Source organism: Glycine soja, chromosome 8, assembly GCF_004193775.1.
Source record: "Glycine soja cultivar W05 chromosome 8, ASM419377v2, whole genome shotgun sequence".
Classification (NCBI taxonomy): Eukaryota; Viridiplantae; Streptophyta; class Magnoliopsida; order Fabales; family Fabaceae; genus Glycine; species Glycine soja.
The window spans coordinates 4,800,431-4,819,130 of NC_041009.1; the positions used below are offsets into that span (position 1 = coordinate 4,800,431).

Here is an 18,700-nt window from a genome sequence, read left to right on the forward strand (position 1 = left end):
AGAAACTCACAACATTAAGAATAGTTATTATTTATTAAACTATTGATTTACTGACAAAAATTACTGTTTTGCAGATAACCTGGCAAGAAGCTGAGCACTTAAAAATTGTTTCGAAATTGGAAATCCGTGATCATGATCCATAAATTGCCCAAGATAGCTGTATGTTGATGAAACTAAAACGAACAATTTTATGGTGTTAATCATGCTACAATGTTTTCATTAGGTAACAGCCTTTTCAGCTCCACCACAAAGAAAGAAAAAAAAATTAGTGTTTTGGCAGCAAATGATATGGGGCAATAAATAAAAACAAAATAAAGCATGGTAATTGTAAGAAGGTATTGTCACAACCAAGGCTATGTAACTTGAGAAATCATTAATTTCTCACTCAATTGTTGTGAATGAGGAGAAAATAACTAAAACCACAGCCACTACATGAAGTGCTCTGCAATTCCACATTGCATGAATCCAATGCTATCTCATAGAAATTGGTCTTGAGTGAGTCCAATTATCCACCAAATATTTTAATAACCATTGATCTGAGGCCTTGATGTAGGACCAACAAGCCGTGAAAATGGAACTTGTGTCCTGCTGCTGTTGCCAGTGTTCAGACCCCTTTGACCTGAAAACCTATCATTCACTTTTGGATCTGATACAGATCTGGAGAATGCTTGTGCAAGTTCAACCGCCGAAGCTGCTCTACTGTACCGTGTGCCAGCAGCACCTGGAGCTGATTTTAGCTGCTGCTCCACAGGCTTACGCCATGTCTCAGGTGAAGGTTGCCTCTCCGGGGCATGCGGCTGCCTATCGGTCTCCTTCCCATTTCTCCGAGTATCACCCCGCCAATTTCTCCTCTGCGCATGAGCCCTATCACCATCTGCCCTTTGCTCCTTCCTTTCAGGTTTTCTGCCTGTCTTTTGATCAAGATGAGCATCCTCGGTCTTTTCACCATATCGAGTCTGGGTTGAATGGTCAGGATGTTTCTGAACCCTCAAAATATTGTTTTCAACCCTTTACAGAACACGATTTATTGGCAATTGGCAAGCATTGAATCAGACTTGGATCACCATTGAGTCAAACGGTATGGTACACAGACAGACAAAACAAGTCCTTACCTGTTTGAATGCTCCACCACATTGATTGAAACATCATCAATCCCTCGCTCCTTCAATACCTGTGGGAAAATTGGCAGCATTATCAAGATGAAAACAAGCCAAGCACGGAGAAAAGGAAAGAAAGTAATGCCAGTTGCTGCATTTGGCATTACATGATATCCTCCCTAACCCCAACATGACAAAAACACATAATAATAATAATAATAATAATAATGTATCTCATTGTCATTTTAGTCCTAAAACTAAGAAAAACTCATACAAGTCCCTGAAATTTTTTAGAAAATCATTTAAATTCCTGAAAAATTAACCCTTTTTTTCTTATTTTGGTCTTAGTCCAAGTGATAACAATCACATAAGTTTAGGGACCAAAGTGAGAAAAATGAGTTGATTTCAGGGACTTGAATGAAATCTTAAAAAAATTCAGGGACTTATTTGAGTTTTCCTTAATTTCAGTAACTAATGATAATGAGATATAATTCAAGGACTAAATTGGCCATTTACTCTATAAAAATAAAGCATAAACTTTAACTGGCATTCAGGATAATATATAAAGGAAAACACTTACTAGTTCACGTGGGCGAGCTCCACCAAATAAAACATTCCTGAAACATTTGCCTCAGTCATTAAGATGAAATTAAAATATTACAAAATAGCCCTATTATGCATTGAGCATAGACACAAGATGAAATTAAGATATTACAAAGTTCAACATCAATCATTACTTCATATTATGCATTTTTCTTTTAAACAAAAGCGGAGATAAGAAACCTTCATGTAGGCAGCTCACAAACATAGGAAACATGATTCAAGAATCCCAACCCAAGAGATACTATTTTGTTAAATTAGGTCATGATTGAGATGCAGTTGTATTCAAAATACATATAATGCCTGATTACATTTTTAAAAAATATACATGCTACATGCATTGGGTGAAGAAAACCAAAAATAAGTCATACATTTGCTATGTTATGAGGCTCCTTTTAACAATTCACAACAGCAAACATACAGCACTCCTTATATGACATGAATAAAAGCAAACATAAAAATAATTAACTCCGGTATTAAAAGCAAACATAAGAATCAATAATGGTACTATTTAATTGTTCTTTAATTCTGTGGCATCGATACTACTAATTCCAAAATGTGTGATAAACATCAAATTTGAATTTAAGGGCCCAATCCAAATCCAAGCAGGAAACAAGCCCTAAGCGACTAAGCCTAATCTTCCAGAATTGCTCCAAAATTTCAATATCTACTAGCTAAATTTGAAAACGAGCCAAGGATACAAACACAGACACACACATAATTCCATGGGTAAATACACACACAGAGAACTATTGCTACCTATAATATAATGTTTCCATATATAGGTAGCATAAAATTCCATGGTTTCTTCTTCAAATTTGTTTAATAAAAAAATTATTAAAATGAAAAATTAAATGTATAAGGTACAGAGAGGAAGATAGAAAAAAATAGAGGAAACTAGATGAGGCTCATCCCCCACACTTTAATAGGAAAAAAAAATATCATTCTATTATTCCTGAAAGCAAATAAATCTTGCAGACATTTATTCCAGGATCAAGTGACCAATCTAATAATCTTTCAAGACTTAAAACCACTTATCTTCCTTTGTCTCACCTCCCTACTTCTCTCCATCACTTTTAGACTTTAGGGAGCACAACTGTTCCTCCAAATTATGGCCTTTGGAAAGTAACAAAGCCAGAGTGAAACTTTTAAGATTTTCCATAATTCTAATTTAATGAAAAGCAAAAATGAAGTTAATATTTCAAACACACATACACACATGGGTCATGAAATGCACATAATCTCCTTTTTTTTATTTTCATTAAAATTTTAAAATTGATTCAGAAATTATAACATGTTCTCCCTTGTATATTTTACGAGCATACACATGCATACCTGTGTGGTAAGTGATGGAATCATGTCTTCCTTTCTGATCATTCCAAACAGGAAATATTGGAGTTGTATAAAAGTAGGATCACTTTTCTCACAAAGAACACAGGTATCTTCACTCTGATGAAGGCAACCTAAATCCCTAAACTATTTGTAAAAGGTGGATTATATTTAGTTTTGGACTTGACCTGACACGTGAACCACCCGTGAAAACCCAGTATTTCTATCAAATAAGTAGTTAGGTTAAAACAAAATATCTTTCCCACTTCATGGTGCATATTTGGAGTATTACTAATATATTAGGATTAGGGTTTGAAACTTTATGTGATGAGCAAACACTCTTATAATCTTCAAGCAGCTACTGTAAAAATAGTTTTACGTAGCAATAGTTCACTATAGTTTGAACCAACTGGCAGTGTTTCATAGACAACACAAACACCAAAAAATAGATATATACAATAGTTAAATATTCCCAAACTGACTGCCTGACGGCTCACGCAACTGACCTGTCTCTTTCACTGTTTCCATCCAGCTTTTCAGTGGGCTGAGACCGAGGCTTCAAATTCAGCTTCGGACGCTGTCCTGCGTCTTTCCCATTGTCATTTCCAGCTGATACAGGCTTCACAAAATTAGCATGGCCATGTGCTTGATAAACGGTTTCAACATGGCCAGAATCATTAACCTGACGATTACCCTACCATGAAGCAAATAAGAGAGTTCATAAAATAACTGTAAGAATAAATAAAAGCTGATCACCCAATCCCCCAGCCAAAAGGGAAAAAAATCTTGTGGAAGGAATTTTGTAAGCTGAACTCGTGAATACCTGTGCATAATCCATGACAGCAGGTTCTGAACTTTCCACTGGCTTTGCCCTTGGTAGCAACTTCAGTTTAGGTCGCTCAGTTAGTTCAGAAGGCATAGGGTGCTGCAAATCAGACCCAACAATTTTTCCATCATTTCGAGCCAGCTGAACCCCACCAGAGTGATGAGGTGCACTTGTTGGCCGTACATCTGAATATCGGGAAACCCCAGACCTTTCATAATTTGGTAACTCATTCCTACCACCTTGCATCGGATTATCAATGCCTAAGCCCCTTTCAGCGTGTCTAGCTAGCATTGCATCATAATACTCCTTTTCACCCACTGCCTCCGTCCAATTATAGGCACCAACGCCATTAACATTAACATGTGGTCTATTCTCCACTTCAGGAGATCTAACCACCTCAGCATCAGTCTGATAATTTACAGCCTTAGACTGCCATCTACCAGAAGACACCTTCTCAAGGGCACTGGCGTGAGCCAACTTGGAAGCAGCACCAGCACTAGACCAAGCTGGTTGCTCTGGCTCGACAGCACTTGCCACTTCTTTCCGCATTGACCACGCGTTCGGATAACCACCACCACCTGCTGCAGTTCCCTGCTCCTTACTACCTCCTAAACTCGGAGGATTCATCCCCACATGCACCGCATCGGTGAGCCTCCCCGAGTATGAATTACCTGCCCCAACAGGAGTTTGAGACACTGGAGCCACTTGCCTGCCCAATGAACTTCCTCCCGGTCCAAACTCAGGTGGCCTTACCTCAACACGAGGAGGCGGACCACCACGGATGCTCTCATCACTGATTGTCCTACGTGGCATCGAACCACCATCAAGGGGCTTCCTCTCATCCTCATCAAAATTCCTGCCAATTGGGGCAGTGTGTGACAAAAACGGGGTTTTGTCATCATAATGCCTAGTTGCCGGCGACGTGTGCGGCCGAGACCAATGATCCGACCGGCCCATCGGTGTCCCCCACGCCGACGGCCGATCAAAACCAGCACGATCTGAAGTCCTCACAGTCCTGCAAAAACCCAAAAAAAGGGGTAAACACATTGCACAAACAGATCCATCATGAAGAACCTCATCACAACAAAAGAAAACAAAAATCATGAACAATTAGAATCCAGTCAATCCACTTATCCACAGATCTAATTTCTCTCTCAAACACCCTTTTTTTTTCTTTTCACAACCGCAGCATCAACAGGGGTACCCATTTGCGAATAATCGAAGACAAATCAAACTAACACGAAAAGATTAAAAATTTAAAACAATAGATTGAAAACAAAGGTAAGAACAATAAAGGGGCGGTGCTTACACGCCGGGAGCAGAAGGTAGAGGGAGATCAGAGGGAATTGAACCGCCATGGAAGTCCTTCAGCGTCATGGTGTTGCCGCTAACTTTCTTCTTCGACATTCTCCCCTTTCTCCCTCACAGAAGTTAAAAAAAATCAAAAAAAGAAGAAGAAAGAATCTCAATCCCAAAGCCTAAAATTCAGGGTCGTGGTTGCTGTTGGAAGCGACGGGAGAGAAAAGAAAAGTAAGGAGAGTAACTCCACGAGTGGGAATGGAGAAACAGAGAGGAAGGGGAACAGGAACGGGATGAAGATTGATGTCGGGTTTGAGGTGCGAAACCGAAAGGGGGAAAAGAAAGTGAAGAAGATGGATGAGTAGCGTTTTGTGTGAGAATCAGAGAATGATTTTGTGCACAAATTATTTTTTATTTTGGTTTTGCTTTATTTGGAATTTTTATAAAAAGTATTATCAGTCTAGAAGTACGACTAATTATATCTTTTCAATTTTATTTTAACTTTTAATTTTTGTTATATCTTTTTAAATAGGTGGCATCAACTACATATATATTTAGTATTTTCTGTCCCCAATATTGTTGCCAATTAAAATAAATCTATATGCACAAATATAAGAATTAGATCACTTACCATATATTTGAGATAAATAGTTATTAAAATAAAGTGCCATATTAATATTTGGGATTGTTTTTGTGTTTTATAGATTATGATTATGATTGTCCATACTCCATACGATGTTGCCACGCAAAGGAACAAAACTTTGTCATCGTAGGATGCAGAAATAAAAATCCTCTCCTGCTTGGATTTATGAGTAAATCAAATAAAAAGAAGAATTTATAAGTAAATATACCATATTAAAAGTTTTTATATGATCGTTTAATTCCATATTAACATGTATAATAAATTTTTAATTTTCATAATAATTATTTCAAAAAATATATCTATTTTTATAGGAAAGTTATATCTATTATAATGTATAATGTTGATTTTATAAAATATTTGTGCCTGAAAATTCATATAAATTAAAAGTTTAAAGATCATATATTATCGGTGTAAAAAATTGTATAATATCATTAAATTATACATCATCAAATTACAATAAATATTACTTTTAAGATATCTATTATAAGTTTAATGCATATATATTATGTAAAATAATTTATACTTTCATCAAATTATAATTATTTTAAAATAATTATTTTAAACATTAAAAAATTTATCAGTACATGACTTTTTTTCTTTTACAAAATTAACAAATTTACTGAATATAATAGTTTATAATTAAATGATAGTATAAAAAAAATTATTTTATTTTGTTGATTAAGAGTTTAAATGAGTTGAGTCCTGAAAGTTTACCAAATTCAAAACATGTTTTAAGGCTCACGAGCACTTATAGATATACCATGAGATCGCAGACCAATAAGATCATCACATCAGTATCAAGATTTAAACTCATATTCTTATAAAATATGAATACAATCCTTATCAACTTAACCAACATTTACTATTCATACATCACTATTAAACTCTAAGTTTTGTTACCCTAATAGGAAGGACTTTGGATCCATTAAAGGTTTGGGCCAACTTAGAGCACAAGTTGGACTGTCCATAGGCAGCCATTTTGTCATAAATAAAATGGGGCTATTGCTATTTCCACTACCCCTTGTTTACCAAGGCACTCTCTTTTTTATTTTACCCCCAAAATTACCCTATATAATACACTACCCTTTCTCAATTTGCGCAAGTCTCTCTGCAACAGGTGGGGTGAATGCAAGCATCAACCCTACGGTAGCAACATTGAGGTGGAGTTGCGAAGGCTTTCGTTGTTGAAAAAATACAAACAACAATAAATTGTGGATTACATAGTCAAGAACGCCAAAGGCATTGCCACCCAGCGGTTCCACAGTAGGGATTACACAATCAAGAACGAACAACTTATTTGCTTTAGTACTTGGTTCACTTGGTTGCTACAACCTCGCATTATATAAAATGAAGAAATATGAGGGGGAAAAAATAAGAAAAACAGTGGAGTTGTTATTTTTCTCCTTTTCTTCTAATAAGAAAAATACACTCCCCTCCTAGGTTTCCAATAGTTATTTATAAATCGACCCTTTATTGTCTCGAATATCCCTTACACCTCCTTGGTTTGTTTGGTCTCTCTCTTCATTGTGTTCAGTTACCATGTTAAGTACCTTGAACGAGAATATTGTTAGAGTACCACGAGCCCAGGGCTTCTAAAATGCGGTTACTGTGACACAAAATCTTCCAAGGAATGTGACAACCCATTATAGGTAAAACTAGACACTAGTAGGTATTAGACTTTTAGTACATCATAGTCCCTATATTAGAGAAAATAGTGAAATTGGTTTCTCCGTTGTCCTTTTCTCAGTTGTTCAAGTGCTATCTACTTAGTTTGTGTTAATATTTAATTTTATGGTTCAATTTAAAACTATGTGATTTTTAAGAAGCAACACGAGGACAGTTGAAAAAGGGACAGCAGAAGAGTTAGGTCCGAAGAATAGTACACCAAAAAATTCTCAAAGTGGTTTCGATATATCAAAGGAAGGGGGGAGTGGGTTTTTTTTTTGGGGGGGGGGGGGGGGGGGGGGTAATTTTGGAAAAATAAAATGGAATGAGAGTGTATTATAGGGGGAATGGAAATGGTAACTGCCATGGAATTGAGTATAGACAAAGTTTGTAATTTTGCAAAATGGAAAAAAGAGGTGAATGAAGGCTTATAGAAAAAAAGGTAAAATGGCATATAAAATGATTTTTTTTTTTAAAATGGGAAAAGGAAAGTTTCTGGATTGGCAAATTATAACGAGCAAGAGGAGGATTGATAGTATGAAATAATGGGAAAAAATTATTTATTTTAATGTGATAAAAAATTACTAAAATAATTTGATGTTTCTATTCCCAATTAGAAGGTAGGTTAGATTAAAAATGAGTCGAGTTGAGTTCAGTTTAACTCAACTTGACAAGAAATGGTATAGCTTGAAATTCGACTTGAGTTTGATCGGAATCTTTGGTGTCAACTCGAGTTTGACTTGATTAAAATTCACAAATAATTTGATTCAGCTCAACTTGATTTAAAATTAAATTATTTTACACATTTATTTATTTATTTTATGTAAAAATAAAATTAATATGAAATTAATTATATCAATTCAATATTATATATTATATATATATATATATATATATATATATATATATATCAAGTTGGTTTATGAATCAATCGAACTCGAAACATATGTAGTCCAACTTTAGCCATTAATTTAACGAGTTCAACTTTAACTCAAATTCAATTATTTATTTTATGAATCAAGTTTAACAAGTCAATTATCAAGTCGAATCTTAAATTATGTTTGAGTTAGTTCAATTCATTGTCAGTCCTAAAGGTAAGATTGGACTACTTTGGATCCTTTAATAATATTAGTTTGTTCGGAGTAAGGACCTCAATATTTATTGTAGGTAAGAAGGCATTTGCAAGACAAACAACAACTTGTTAACATGAGGGAAACATGAATATCAACATGGTTTGAAAAATCATAAGACTTGACCACATATATCAGACTTGGGGTGTTAGTAGGTTTGGTCGGAATGCATTGCCTTAGACGAAGACTCTAAAATAGGATTGTAGACGTCATAATTTATAATATTTTTTAATATTTGATCATTTTGAGTTTTTTTTTTCTTTTTTTTCTTAACTTTCATGTCATCCTTTGGCTCCAAAAAGGTAGAAAACTTTTCCAAATTTAAATTTGGGGCCCCTATTACCATCATTATTACTCTTTAAGGCTTGGGTTTCATTACTAACCTCATTTGGTTTCCTAAATTTCATCCCTCGTATATTTCCTCTCCTATTCTTTTGTCTTGATTTATTTGACCATTTTCCTTTAGTTATCACAAGCTAACCCTCACATAGTTTAGTTGCCCCATGATTTAAGGTAGTTGTAATTTTTATATTAAGATTTGCTTGTCAAGCAACTTCTTGCACGTGTGCTTCTCCTTATACCGTAGAGATACGGACATCTGTGGTCAACAACTATAAAACATCCTATTTTGAATAGTTTCTCACTATATGACCAAAGAAGCCATATATCTTATACAATACAACAACCTTCATATTCAACAACAAATCGAGTATTTTGCAGACTAAAAGAAAATAATTCAATGATTTCTAAACCATGCTCTTCCCATCACTAGCTAATCAAGGTCAATTTCAACTCATACTTTAGCAGACTTTTCCCTTGATGCATCAACGTAAAACCTTCATTAGTTTTCCTACCGCCAAAGCCAATGCTAAGAGGAGAATCTCATCAAAGTATCCCATACCTGAACTCAAAAAAAAAAAAAAATTTCCAAACCAAGAAGTTGTCAATCCTAACATTTGATGACACAGAAGTTTGGAATCCACAGACAAACTTCAAGGTATGATAGAAAATCATCTAAGATCCCCCCAACTAATGACTTTTTCTCTATCATTAGTTATACTAGACTTCACCATGTAAAATCAATTCCCAATACCTACCATGTCACTAACTAATCAACGTTGATTTCAACACGTAATCTAACACACTTTCCCCTCAATGCATCAACATACATCGACCTTCATTGGTTTTCCCACAGCTAAAGCCAAAGCTAAGAGGACACTTTCATCATAGTATCCTATACCTAAACCCAAAAAATGAATCCAAACTAAGATGTTGCCAATCCTAACATTTGATGACACATAGATTGAAATCCGTGGAAAAACTATGAAGTAGTGATATAAAATCATCTAAGATCCCCCAACTAATGACTTTTTTCTGCATCCTTAGTTATATTAAACTTCACCATGTAAAATCAATTCCGCACATCTACCACGCCAATGCCTCCCAACAGTCTATGACTGGCTTTAGATGGTCCCTTTTTTGAAAAAACCTAATTATTATCCCCTAAAGCATGCCGATAACTAAATCCTTCTATGACAACCATAATTCTTGAAGAATTACTTTCATCGGGATAACATTTTGTCTTTAGCCTATCACCCTCATTGTGCTCAATCTTGAATGTATTTTTTCCAATTAAATCCACAGGGTCTTTCCTTAGCAATGGAGTTTGGGAACCTAATGTCCATTAGACTTAAAAGAAGGGGAGAAGAGTGCCCATTAATTAGACTTATTCTTACCCTTAGATGAAGTAATTCTCAAGTTGTCTCTGTCTAACACTTACTTTTTTAAAATCTTTTTAAAATATAAATATTTAAAAAATACTAACTCAAAATTAAAGAAGTGAACAAAAAGGTCTAAGTTTAATTGTAATAAAATATTTTCCGAGCCATTTGGTAGATGCATAATTCTCCTTAATTGCTTTTGAATATGATTGAATAAGTATTCATTTGTTTGGTAGGTGCTTTTTTAGACGATCCTCTGCTTTATCCAAAAAAGTTATAAATTGAATTAGAGTTATTATAATAAATTTATGATAAAGACTATTTTTTAATAAAAAAAATTACGAGTGATGATTACAATTGTATATGAAATAAATTAAAAATAATTACATATATATACAAAATAAACTTTTAGTTTACTTTGAAGATATCATATTTTATGTTAATTTAATTTTATATAACATATGAGAAATTCTATACAGGATTTCATGATAAATACTAATCTACGATGGGGGTTTTATAAACAAATAAATTAAATTAAAACGAATATGAATTTTATTTTATATTTGTTATATATATATATATATATATATATTAAAATATTATAAAAGGAGACACAAAATCCACTAAGTGGTACATTTTTTTTATTTTACTGGAAAAAGAAAAACTAAAAATTAAAAACAAATTACTTCATTGCGTCACATACACTACATACTTAAGTTATGTCATATAAATGGTTTCGATCCCCCAACTATTGGTTGCATTTAAGTACTTCTTCCAATATTACTTGTTGATCTTTATACTCTAACCCATTTCATTTAATATTTTTTATTATTAATTAAGTTTATTAAACATTTTAAATTAGTGAACAGAAGTTCACTAATAAAAAAATGAGACATACATAATTCTATATTAATAAACAAAACGAGACATACATAATTCTGTAATTTTAAATAAATTTTAGCTAATGAAAACAAATATTTTTAAAGAATGTATTAAAAATAAATTATTAACGTTAGTTTAATTTACATGTATTACAAAAGATTTTATATAAACATTTAAGAAAAAATTATTTACTTATTTTTGACAGGAAACTATTTTATCACAGTAGTAATAAATATAAATTAAATTCTACTAACATTTGTATTGGTACACTGTAATGGTATAATTTGGCAAAAAAGGAAGACAGATGTTCTCTTGTGTAGCCTGTTTAGGTTATGATAATTAAGGCATTTTTTTTTGTCTTTAAAGTTATTATAAAATTTAAAATAAAAGCTTTAAAATTAAATAGAGTTTAACGGTACTATACTACATTTACAATGTCATCTAATTTATAAATTATCATTTGTATAACTTTCGAGTTAATTGTATAAAATATAATAAATTTATCATAAATAATGATTTATTCTATTAGTGTATAATTTTCTCTCTCTTAAAGATAATAAAATTCATTTAATGACTTTTTAAATATTAATATTTTTTATAAGTGGTTTACTAGTGAAAAATAAGATTGACTCAATAGTTGAGGAAAAATGAAAGAAGAAGGGAGACATTTGAATTTCCCGAATGACATTATTAAATTAGTGTTGTGTTAAGTAAATTTTACACAAACAAAAAAAGTTAATAAATAAATAAAAAGAATAATGATTTTATAAAACTAATATTATTAAATACATAAAAGAAAGTAATATTAGTAATACTTGAAAAACTAAACTTATTAAAAGTATTATTAAAAAAATACTTAATATTGTATTAAAAATTAATATGACAATTATTTTGAAACAATTGTTCTTTAAACATGACACTTATTTTTATTTTTGGTAGATAAGTTACACTTATTTTGGGATATAGAAATCATTTCTATTATTTTTCAAGTTATAGATAAGGTTAAAAAGTTGGCTAAAGTGCTCATCATAGTCTCAGTTCTTACCAAAAGAAGATGAAAGCTATTGTATGGAGGCTACTATTTCAAGATTATTGTTCAAGATTCAAGATTTGATATTGTAATTATTGTGTTCCAAAGATCTATAAGGTGAAAAGTGAGTTATCTTAAAAGAATCCTTTAGATCTTTGTACAAACTAAAAAAAATAAAAAATTACTTAAAAATAAATCAACTTACACAAAGAAAAAAAAATACAAAAACAAAAAACATCCTAACAAAAAGGAAGAACAGAAAAAAAAAACATACCTAAAAGCCTGGGAGGGAGAGGGGGAAGGGTTGAAGGAGAGGGAAGGAAGGGGGAGGGATAGAACAAACAAAGGAAGAAGAAGAGATACTAGAGAGAGGGAGGAGGAGATAAGATTAAACGTGGATGTTGAGAAGAGAAAAATAATTATATTTAATTTAATTATATTTATAATTTTTTTCTTTAATATTTCATTAAAATTAATTACTTAATTAATAATATTTAATTTAATAAATGATTAAATAAAATATTTAAAGTGATATCCATGTGGGACCTAAAAAAATTATCTAAAATATCTCACTAAAATATAAGACAGATATTTAATCTTACTCATCAAACCTAATTTAAATTTATCACTAAAAATGCTCTTTAACAAAAAGTGAGACCTAAGATAAAAATTGGGAATTTTATTTTATGTAAAGAAAAAAAATTATACATGAAATGTTTTAATCAACGATCATTTTATTTTTTTAAAACTAATAATAAATATTAATAAACTTAAAATTTAAATTTTAGTTATTTTATTTTTGTATCAATCAACTTTTGTATCATTTATCAGTATGCACCGCAATCGATGCTATCTCGCCACGCTTAAATTCTCCATTTTTCTCATCATTCTCTTTCTTTTTCTCTCCTGATTTCGCTTCACCTACATAATACTAACGCTGTAATGTAACTATTGCAATGCTTTGCTTACTCTGTAGTAGTACTTCCACTTCCCTTGCACCTTCTGTCGTGTCTCTGTTTCATTGACATCGTCAATGTTCTTTCTCTACTCTGTAAGATAACTCTTCAATTCATTATTATTCTTATTACGCACCTCGTTACTTACACTTAGAATTTCATGTGCCTAACGATTTCGTGCATGCTTGGAAAAATTAATTTTGAGGCAAAGTAATTTTATCAAAGCATTAGAATTCTTATTTTTGCTGGTATTTTATTTTTATCAGTAGAATTTATATTGAAACGTGCATCACATAATTTTCAAATGCAAACTAAAGATGCGCTTTATTGTAAACTTTTTTTATCATTCAAGATTGAGTATTTAGATGCGTTAAATACTGAGAATTTTGTTACAGTCGAATTATTTTATGTATCTGTTGTTATCAGAAAAAAAAAAAATTAGGAATCTAATTTTTTTTTTACCTTTGTTTTATTCTTTCTTGTCCACTTTACTTTCCTTCTGTCTCTTTTTTTAATATTTGTTTTGTTCAGTTTACTCTTTTTCGATGAGTCACGTGTAAGTCAATTTTTTAGGTTCTTTTGATGAGCTCAATTTGTTGCTTATCGTAAGTGCCAGCCATTTCTTTTTTCTTATTTAAGGAGATTGTAATTCACAGATTGTTCATTTCACCATTGGGTGGTGATTGCTTAGGCTTTTCAACCAGTTGAGTGGAATGAATAATGAGATGATCCATTCAGTTACGGCAAGTTTGAGATTTTTTAAATTCTCCTTACGGGAAGTCTTTTGCATTGTGGGGTTCTATCTCCCTCTTCACCTTATTTTCGAGTAAATTTATAGTACTTTGCAAAGTCTTCCTTGATAGAAAGCAGTTGAGAAGTGGGAACTGGTGCACCAAAATGTCTTTTTTGCATTTTTCTTACCCCTGAGAAACAAAGATTGTTTTAAATTGTGGTCGCAACCACAATTTTGTCCCCATCTTTGACATTGCAGGAAATTACAGACAAATGTGGTCAATGCAACTACAATTGCAGTCACGGAGATCTCAAGATTGTTTGTAAAATTGCGGTCATGGACTGTTTTTTTGAAACCTTAAATGAATCTATTTGAAAGTTTGAAATGACTATTCCAGAAATTCTAGTTAGGAAAACTGATTTATGTAGCAACTCTAAACAATGCCTGTTGATTACTTGATACAATATTATGTAGCTGTTGGTTTTCCCTTGTTATCCAATGACAGAAACGTGCTGTGGAGCATGTTTTTTCTGTTATTTAGTGAGCAAGGTAGTTGGGTGGCTCTTAATAGTTTTGTGATTTTCAGGTACAAGGGCAGACACTGATGTAGCAAGGATATATTCTTACTTTGCATGAGATGAACTGGCCTACCTTAACTTTCACAATAGGAATTTGCATAGGCTTTGTGGTTGGGGTGAGTTTGGCATTATCGATTGTATCCTGCGTCATACGTGGAAGGAAGCGCACAGACATTGAGAGGAGCAGTTCTCACAGTGCAGTGACCATTCCTGTTCAGGTCCAAGTGGTTGATTCTAACTCAACATTATCAGAGGGTCAGGAATCACCCAGAACATCTGAGTGGAGTAACACATCTATATGGTTGGAAAGACTTAGGAGGAATAGTTCAGTGTCAGCATGTGGAATTCCCAAGTATTTTTACAAGTATGTTAACTTTTGTTGCACTGCTGTTTCCTGCTTTTGTAAACTGACAGTTGCTGTAAATTAGTGTGCGGCTACTAGAATCTCTTAGTTAAGCTTTTTGAACCCTACTATTAATCTTTATGCTTTTCTTAAGAAGCAGATGTTTGTGCAAAAATAATATTTCTGGCTATATGCTTTTCTAGTTTGGACTTCTGAAAGCAAATAAGTCGAACAGTCGTGTTTGATAGACATAATTAAGGTAATATGCGGTAACTCAAAGTGAGGAGGAAAAAAATGTCAGATTTAATTTCAATCAAGGTTTTAAATTGTGGGGAAATGCGGTCAATGCGGCCGCAACTAAGATCATGAAGACACCAAAAACCTTTGCGTTGTTGTTGAAATAGTAGTTGCTGACCATTTTTTCTTAAAACCTTGGCTTCAATTAAGAGAAACAAAGAGCATAATAAAATTGTCTATATATTATAAATAGTGAGAATGTAATGATGCAAATTCTCTGGCACATTTTTTAGTTTTAGGTTTTTGGACTGAATATATTGGATCTTGTATATATTTATTAGTAGCTTAGTGGCTGAAGCTGGGAAACTGCCAATAGTGCTGTTTATTTGCTCATGTTTTAAATCTTTTTCTGTGATCTTGTGACACCTTTTCCAGAGATATACAAAAGGCTACTTCTAATTTCACAACCATCATAGGCAATGGAGCATTTGGTCCTGTTTATAAAGCGCAGATGGATACAGGTGAGACAGTTGCTGTTAAAGTTCTTGGCACTAATTCAAGGCAAGGGGAACAGGAGTTTTTAACTGAGGTAATAATTGATGATATGCTTAGGTTTCTATATATGTGTCTGTATCCGTATGTCTGTATAAGTTGCTTTGAAAAGATTTCTTTTGTATTGAATGAGGTATTTTTTATGGCAATATTGATGCTTTACCTTAGAAATCACAATAAGATATAGCCTCCCAATAGGATCCTCTACAGTGTGAATGTTACTGTTTCTTTACCTTAGAAAAATATATTGGGGAATAGAAAACTAAATTACCACTTTACCAAACTAATTGATTCTTGATATTTTGTAGAAGTTTTACTTCAAACACCCTATAATGTGTGGGAGGATAATGACTTTGGGCATACTACATTTTCTTAATTTTTTACAGTACGGAAATTTACTTTAACTTTCAACTAAAATTTTTCTATAAATTTCAAAGGTATTTCTTAGTACATAATTATACTGTTATCTTCATTTTTTCCCCTTCCAAATCTTCTGAATTTTAAACTGGTAAAAAACTACCAGATCACTCCCTGACTGGTAACTGAGTTGTGTTCATATAGGGTGTAATATGTGCAAGAGTACAACTTTTCACACACATTAATGCAACACTATGTCCTGTATATATTATTTTCTTGCAATAATGGTTGGAGTTTGCTGTTACTCAGTTACTCTACTGCTACCTCCCTTTAATTTGCAACAAGATACTCTCAAACTGTTCTTTACAGCTATCTTTTCCATGGATTTAAAAATTGTCTGATGATTAACACTCTCAAAGTCCCCTTCCCTCTTAGCAGGTTTTATTACTTGGAAGATTACATCACAAAAGCCTTGTGGATTTGGTGGGATATGTGGCAGAAAGAGGAAAACATATGCTTCTTTACATTTACATGAGCAATGGCAGTCTTGATTCCCATTTATATGGTTAGAAAGGGATTAAATTTTTTCTTGTCATTTTATACTAGTTGGCATAATTTGTTTGTATATTGCCAGATGGAGTAGATGCTCTCAGTGTCTAATGGCTTCATTCTTTCTTCCTTAAAAATATAGTTTGACCTGAAATTTTTGTCTAAATTCAGGGAAACATCTGTATTTGCTTTGTCTTGTGTCAATGATGTATCAGTGAACTTATCTAATTCAATAATTTGAATATCTGAGTTGTTTTGACTTGTCTTTTGGAAAATAGAACATTTGATTATCCCCAGACCGAACTTCATATTTACTTTCTTGATAGTGCAATACCATGCTTACATAGTATGTGATGTCCTGCTGTTCATGATGCAGTTCTTTATTTTCTTTTGTCTTTATTTTAGCTTAAAACCAATATAGGATTTTTACTGAAAAATTAAAACCACATATATGAGGTGATAACATTAATCTAGTTATATATTAGGCTGCTTTTCATCAACTTTGACACACAGTCAACTTATCATTATGCTTACTGAACAAAAGATAATTCTAGGAAACACAAATTTTCATATTTTCTTCTAGAGCTTAGAAGAATTTTTACTTGTACCTTCTTGTTCTCTATTTACTTACCATTCTTTGTGTAGCTGATTTGGGAAAAAATCACAAGCCATTGAGCTGGGATTTGAGGCTTAGCATAGCGCTAGATGTTGCAAGAGGACTGGAATATCTACATCATGGGGTATATAGTATACTCAAATCTTATTAATGAAATTGGTAAATTTACACGTGGAGAACATTGAATGGAATAAGTTTACTTTGATTTCTTCGTATTTTCTTAAAAACAACTCATTGCAGGCTTCTCCACCTGTTGTGCACCGTGACATCAAATCTTGCAATATACTGTTGGACCAGTCTATGAGAGCCAAGGTAACCTTTGCACATTTAGTTCCCACAAAGATGAAAAGGGATGTTTATCATACTTTAAAATATTCTTCGTTGCAATCTCAATTCTGGGAAATCTTGAGTTTTTTTTTTTTTCGTTATTTGTTGTTTCATTTATGCATTGTATTTTGCAAATTCTCCTTTTCTATATATTCAACAAAATAATACTATCTTAACTCTACTTTCTTGAAAATGTTGTTAGGAAGAATTAATCTGCCTAGTTTTCTTGACTCAAAGGAAGCTTTTCTGAAAATGATACCTTATTTTTGTAAAGATGGTGCTGCAGTTTTCCTTTTTCATCATATCCCTTCACTTGTCTCCGTCCATATTCAAGCTTAAAACCTTTTTTTCTTCTATATATGTTTAACATCTATATTTTACTGAGCAGGTCACTGATTTTGGGCTTTCCAGACCAGAGATGATCAAACCTCGCACATCAAATGTCAGAGGAACTTTTGGATATGTTGATCCCGAGTATTTGTCTACAAGAACCTTCACTAAGAAAAGCGATGTTTATAGTTTTGGTGTGCTACTGTTTGAACTTATCACTGGCAGGAATCCACAGCAAGGGCTCATGGAATATGTAAAACTAGTAAGAACAGTATCTGCTTGTTGGTTTCTATGTTTGTGCTTGTGCTGTGGTGCATGAGTGTATCTTGATGCGTTTGAAAATATATGTAAGCAAATACTTAGGATTGACACAGCATTTTTCTGGTTATGATTAGGCAGTCATGGAAAGCGAGGGTAAGGTTGGATGGGAAGAAATTGTGGACCCACAATTAAATGGAAAATATGATGTGCATAATCTTCATGACATGGCTTCACTTGCATTCAAATGTGTTAATGAAGTCTCCAAAAGCCGACCTTCGATGTGCGAAATTGTTCAAGAATTATCTCAGATTTGTAAGAGGCAAATTAAAGATCATGGTGGAACATCTCCTGCTGCATTGAAGGAAGTGTCCATTGAAGTGGGCCAGACTGAAATTCAGGACTTCTCATCAATTGAGAGTTCAAAGATGGTGCGCAGATTGCATAGCCGATGATCTTTAAGGCTCTGCTAGTGCTTTTGGATGTGTGAATATCTGCGTTCTATTTTGTTTACTTAGTCAACAATATTACTTCTTTACCATACTGGGATTATGAAATAGATGATTGCATAGCCGATTAATCTTTATGAATCTGCTAGTGCTTTTGGATGATTAAATATCTGCTTTATATTTTGTTTACTAA

At 32.9% G+C, this 18,700-nt stretch overlaps 2 protein-coding genes across 8 annotated transcripts; one reads left to right on the forward strand and one right to left on the reverse strand.

The window, feature by feature from the left end:
* Nucleotides 1-133: 133 nt before the first annotated feature.
* LOC114421334 lies at nt 134-5,563 on the reverse strand. The gene is made up of 6 exons (XM_028387209.1): nt 5,162-5,563; nt 3,850-4,867; nt 3,533-3,720; nt 1,678-1,714; nt 1,113-1,171; nt 134-1,008 (listed from the first exon to the last, which is right to left on the reverse strand). Exons 1-6 carry the CDS (start codon nt 5,257-5,259, stop codon nt 522-524), a joined length of 1,887 nt encoding a protein of 628 aa, XP_028243010.1. The 5' UTR covers nt 5,260-5,563; the 3' UTR covers nt 134-521.
* Nucleotides 5,564-13,079: 7,516 nt separating this feature from the next.
* Nucleotides 13,080-18,685, forward strand: LOC114421335 (calcium/calmodulin-regulated receptor-like kinase 1). 7 transcript variants are annotated; one of them, XM_028387210.1, is made up of 8 exons: nt 13,080-13,273; nt 14,498-14,853; nt 15,505-15,658; nt 16,414-16,543; nt 17,173-17,267; nt 17,384-17,455; nt 17,859-18,062; nt 18,196-18,685. In XM_028387210.1, the coding sequence occupies exons 2-8, from the start codon at nt 14,549-14,551 to the stop codon at nt 18,511-18,513; spliced, it is 1,278 nt and encodes a 425-aa protein (XP_028243011.1). In that variant the 5' UTR covers nt 13,080-13,273; nt 14,498-14,548; the 3' UTR covers nt 18,514-18,685. The 7 variants fall into 7 exon arrangements, with proteins under 7 accessions (XP_028243011.1, XP_028243017.1, XP_028243014.1 ...); XM_028387216.1 differs by having other exon boundaries at nt 16,417-16,543; XM_028387213.1 differs by lacking the exon at nt 13,080-13,273 and adding an exon at nt 13,696-13,783.
* The last annotated feature ends 15 nt before the right edge of the window (nt 18,686-18,700 follow it).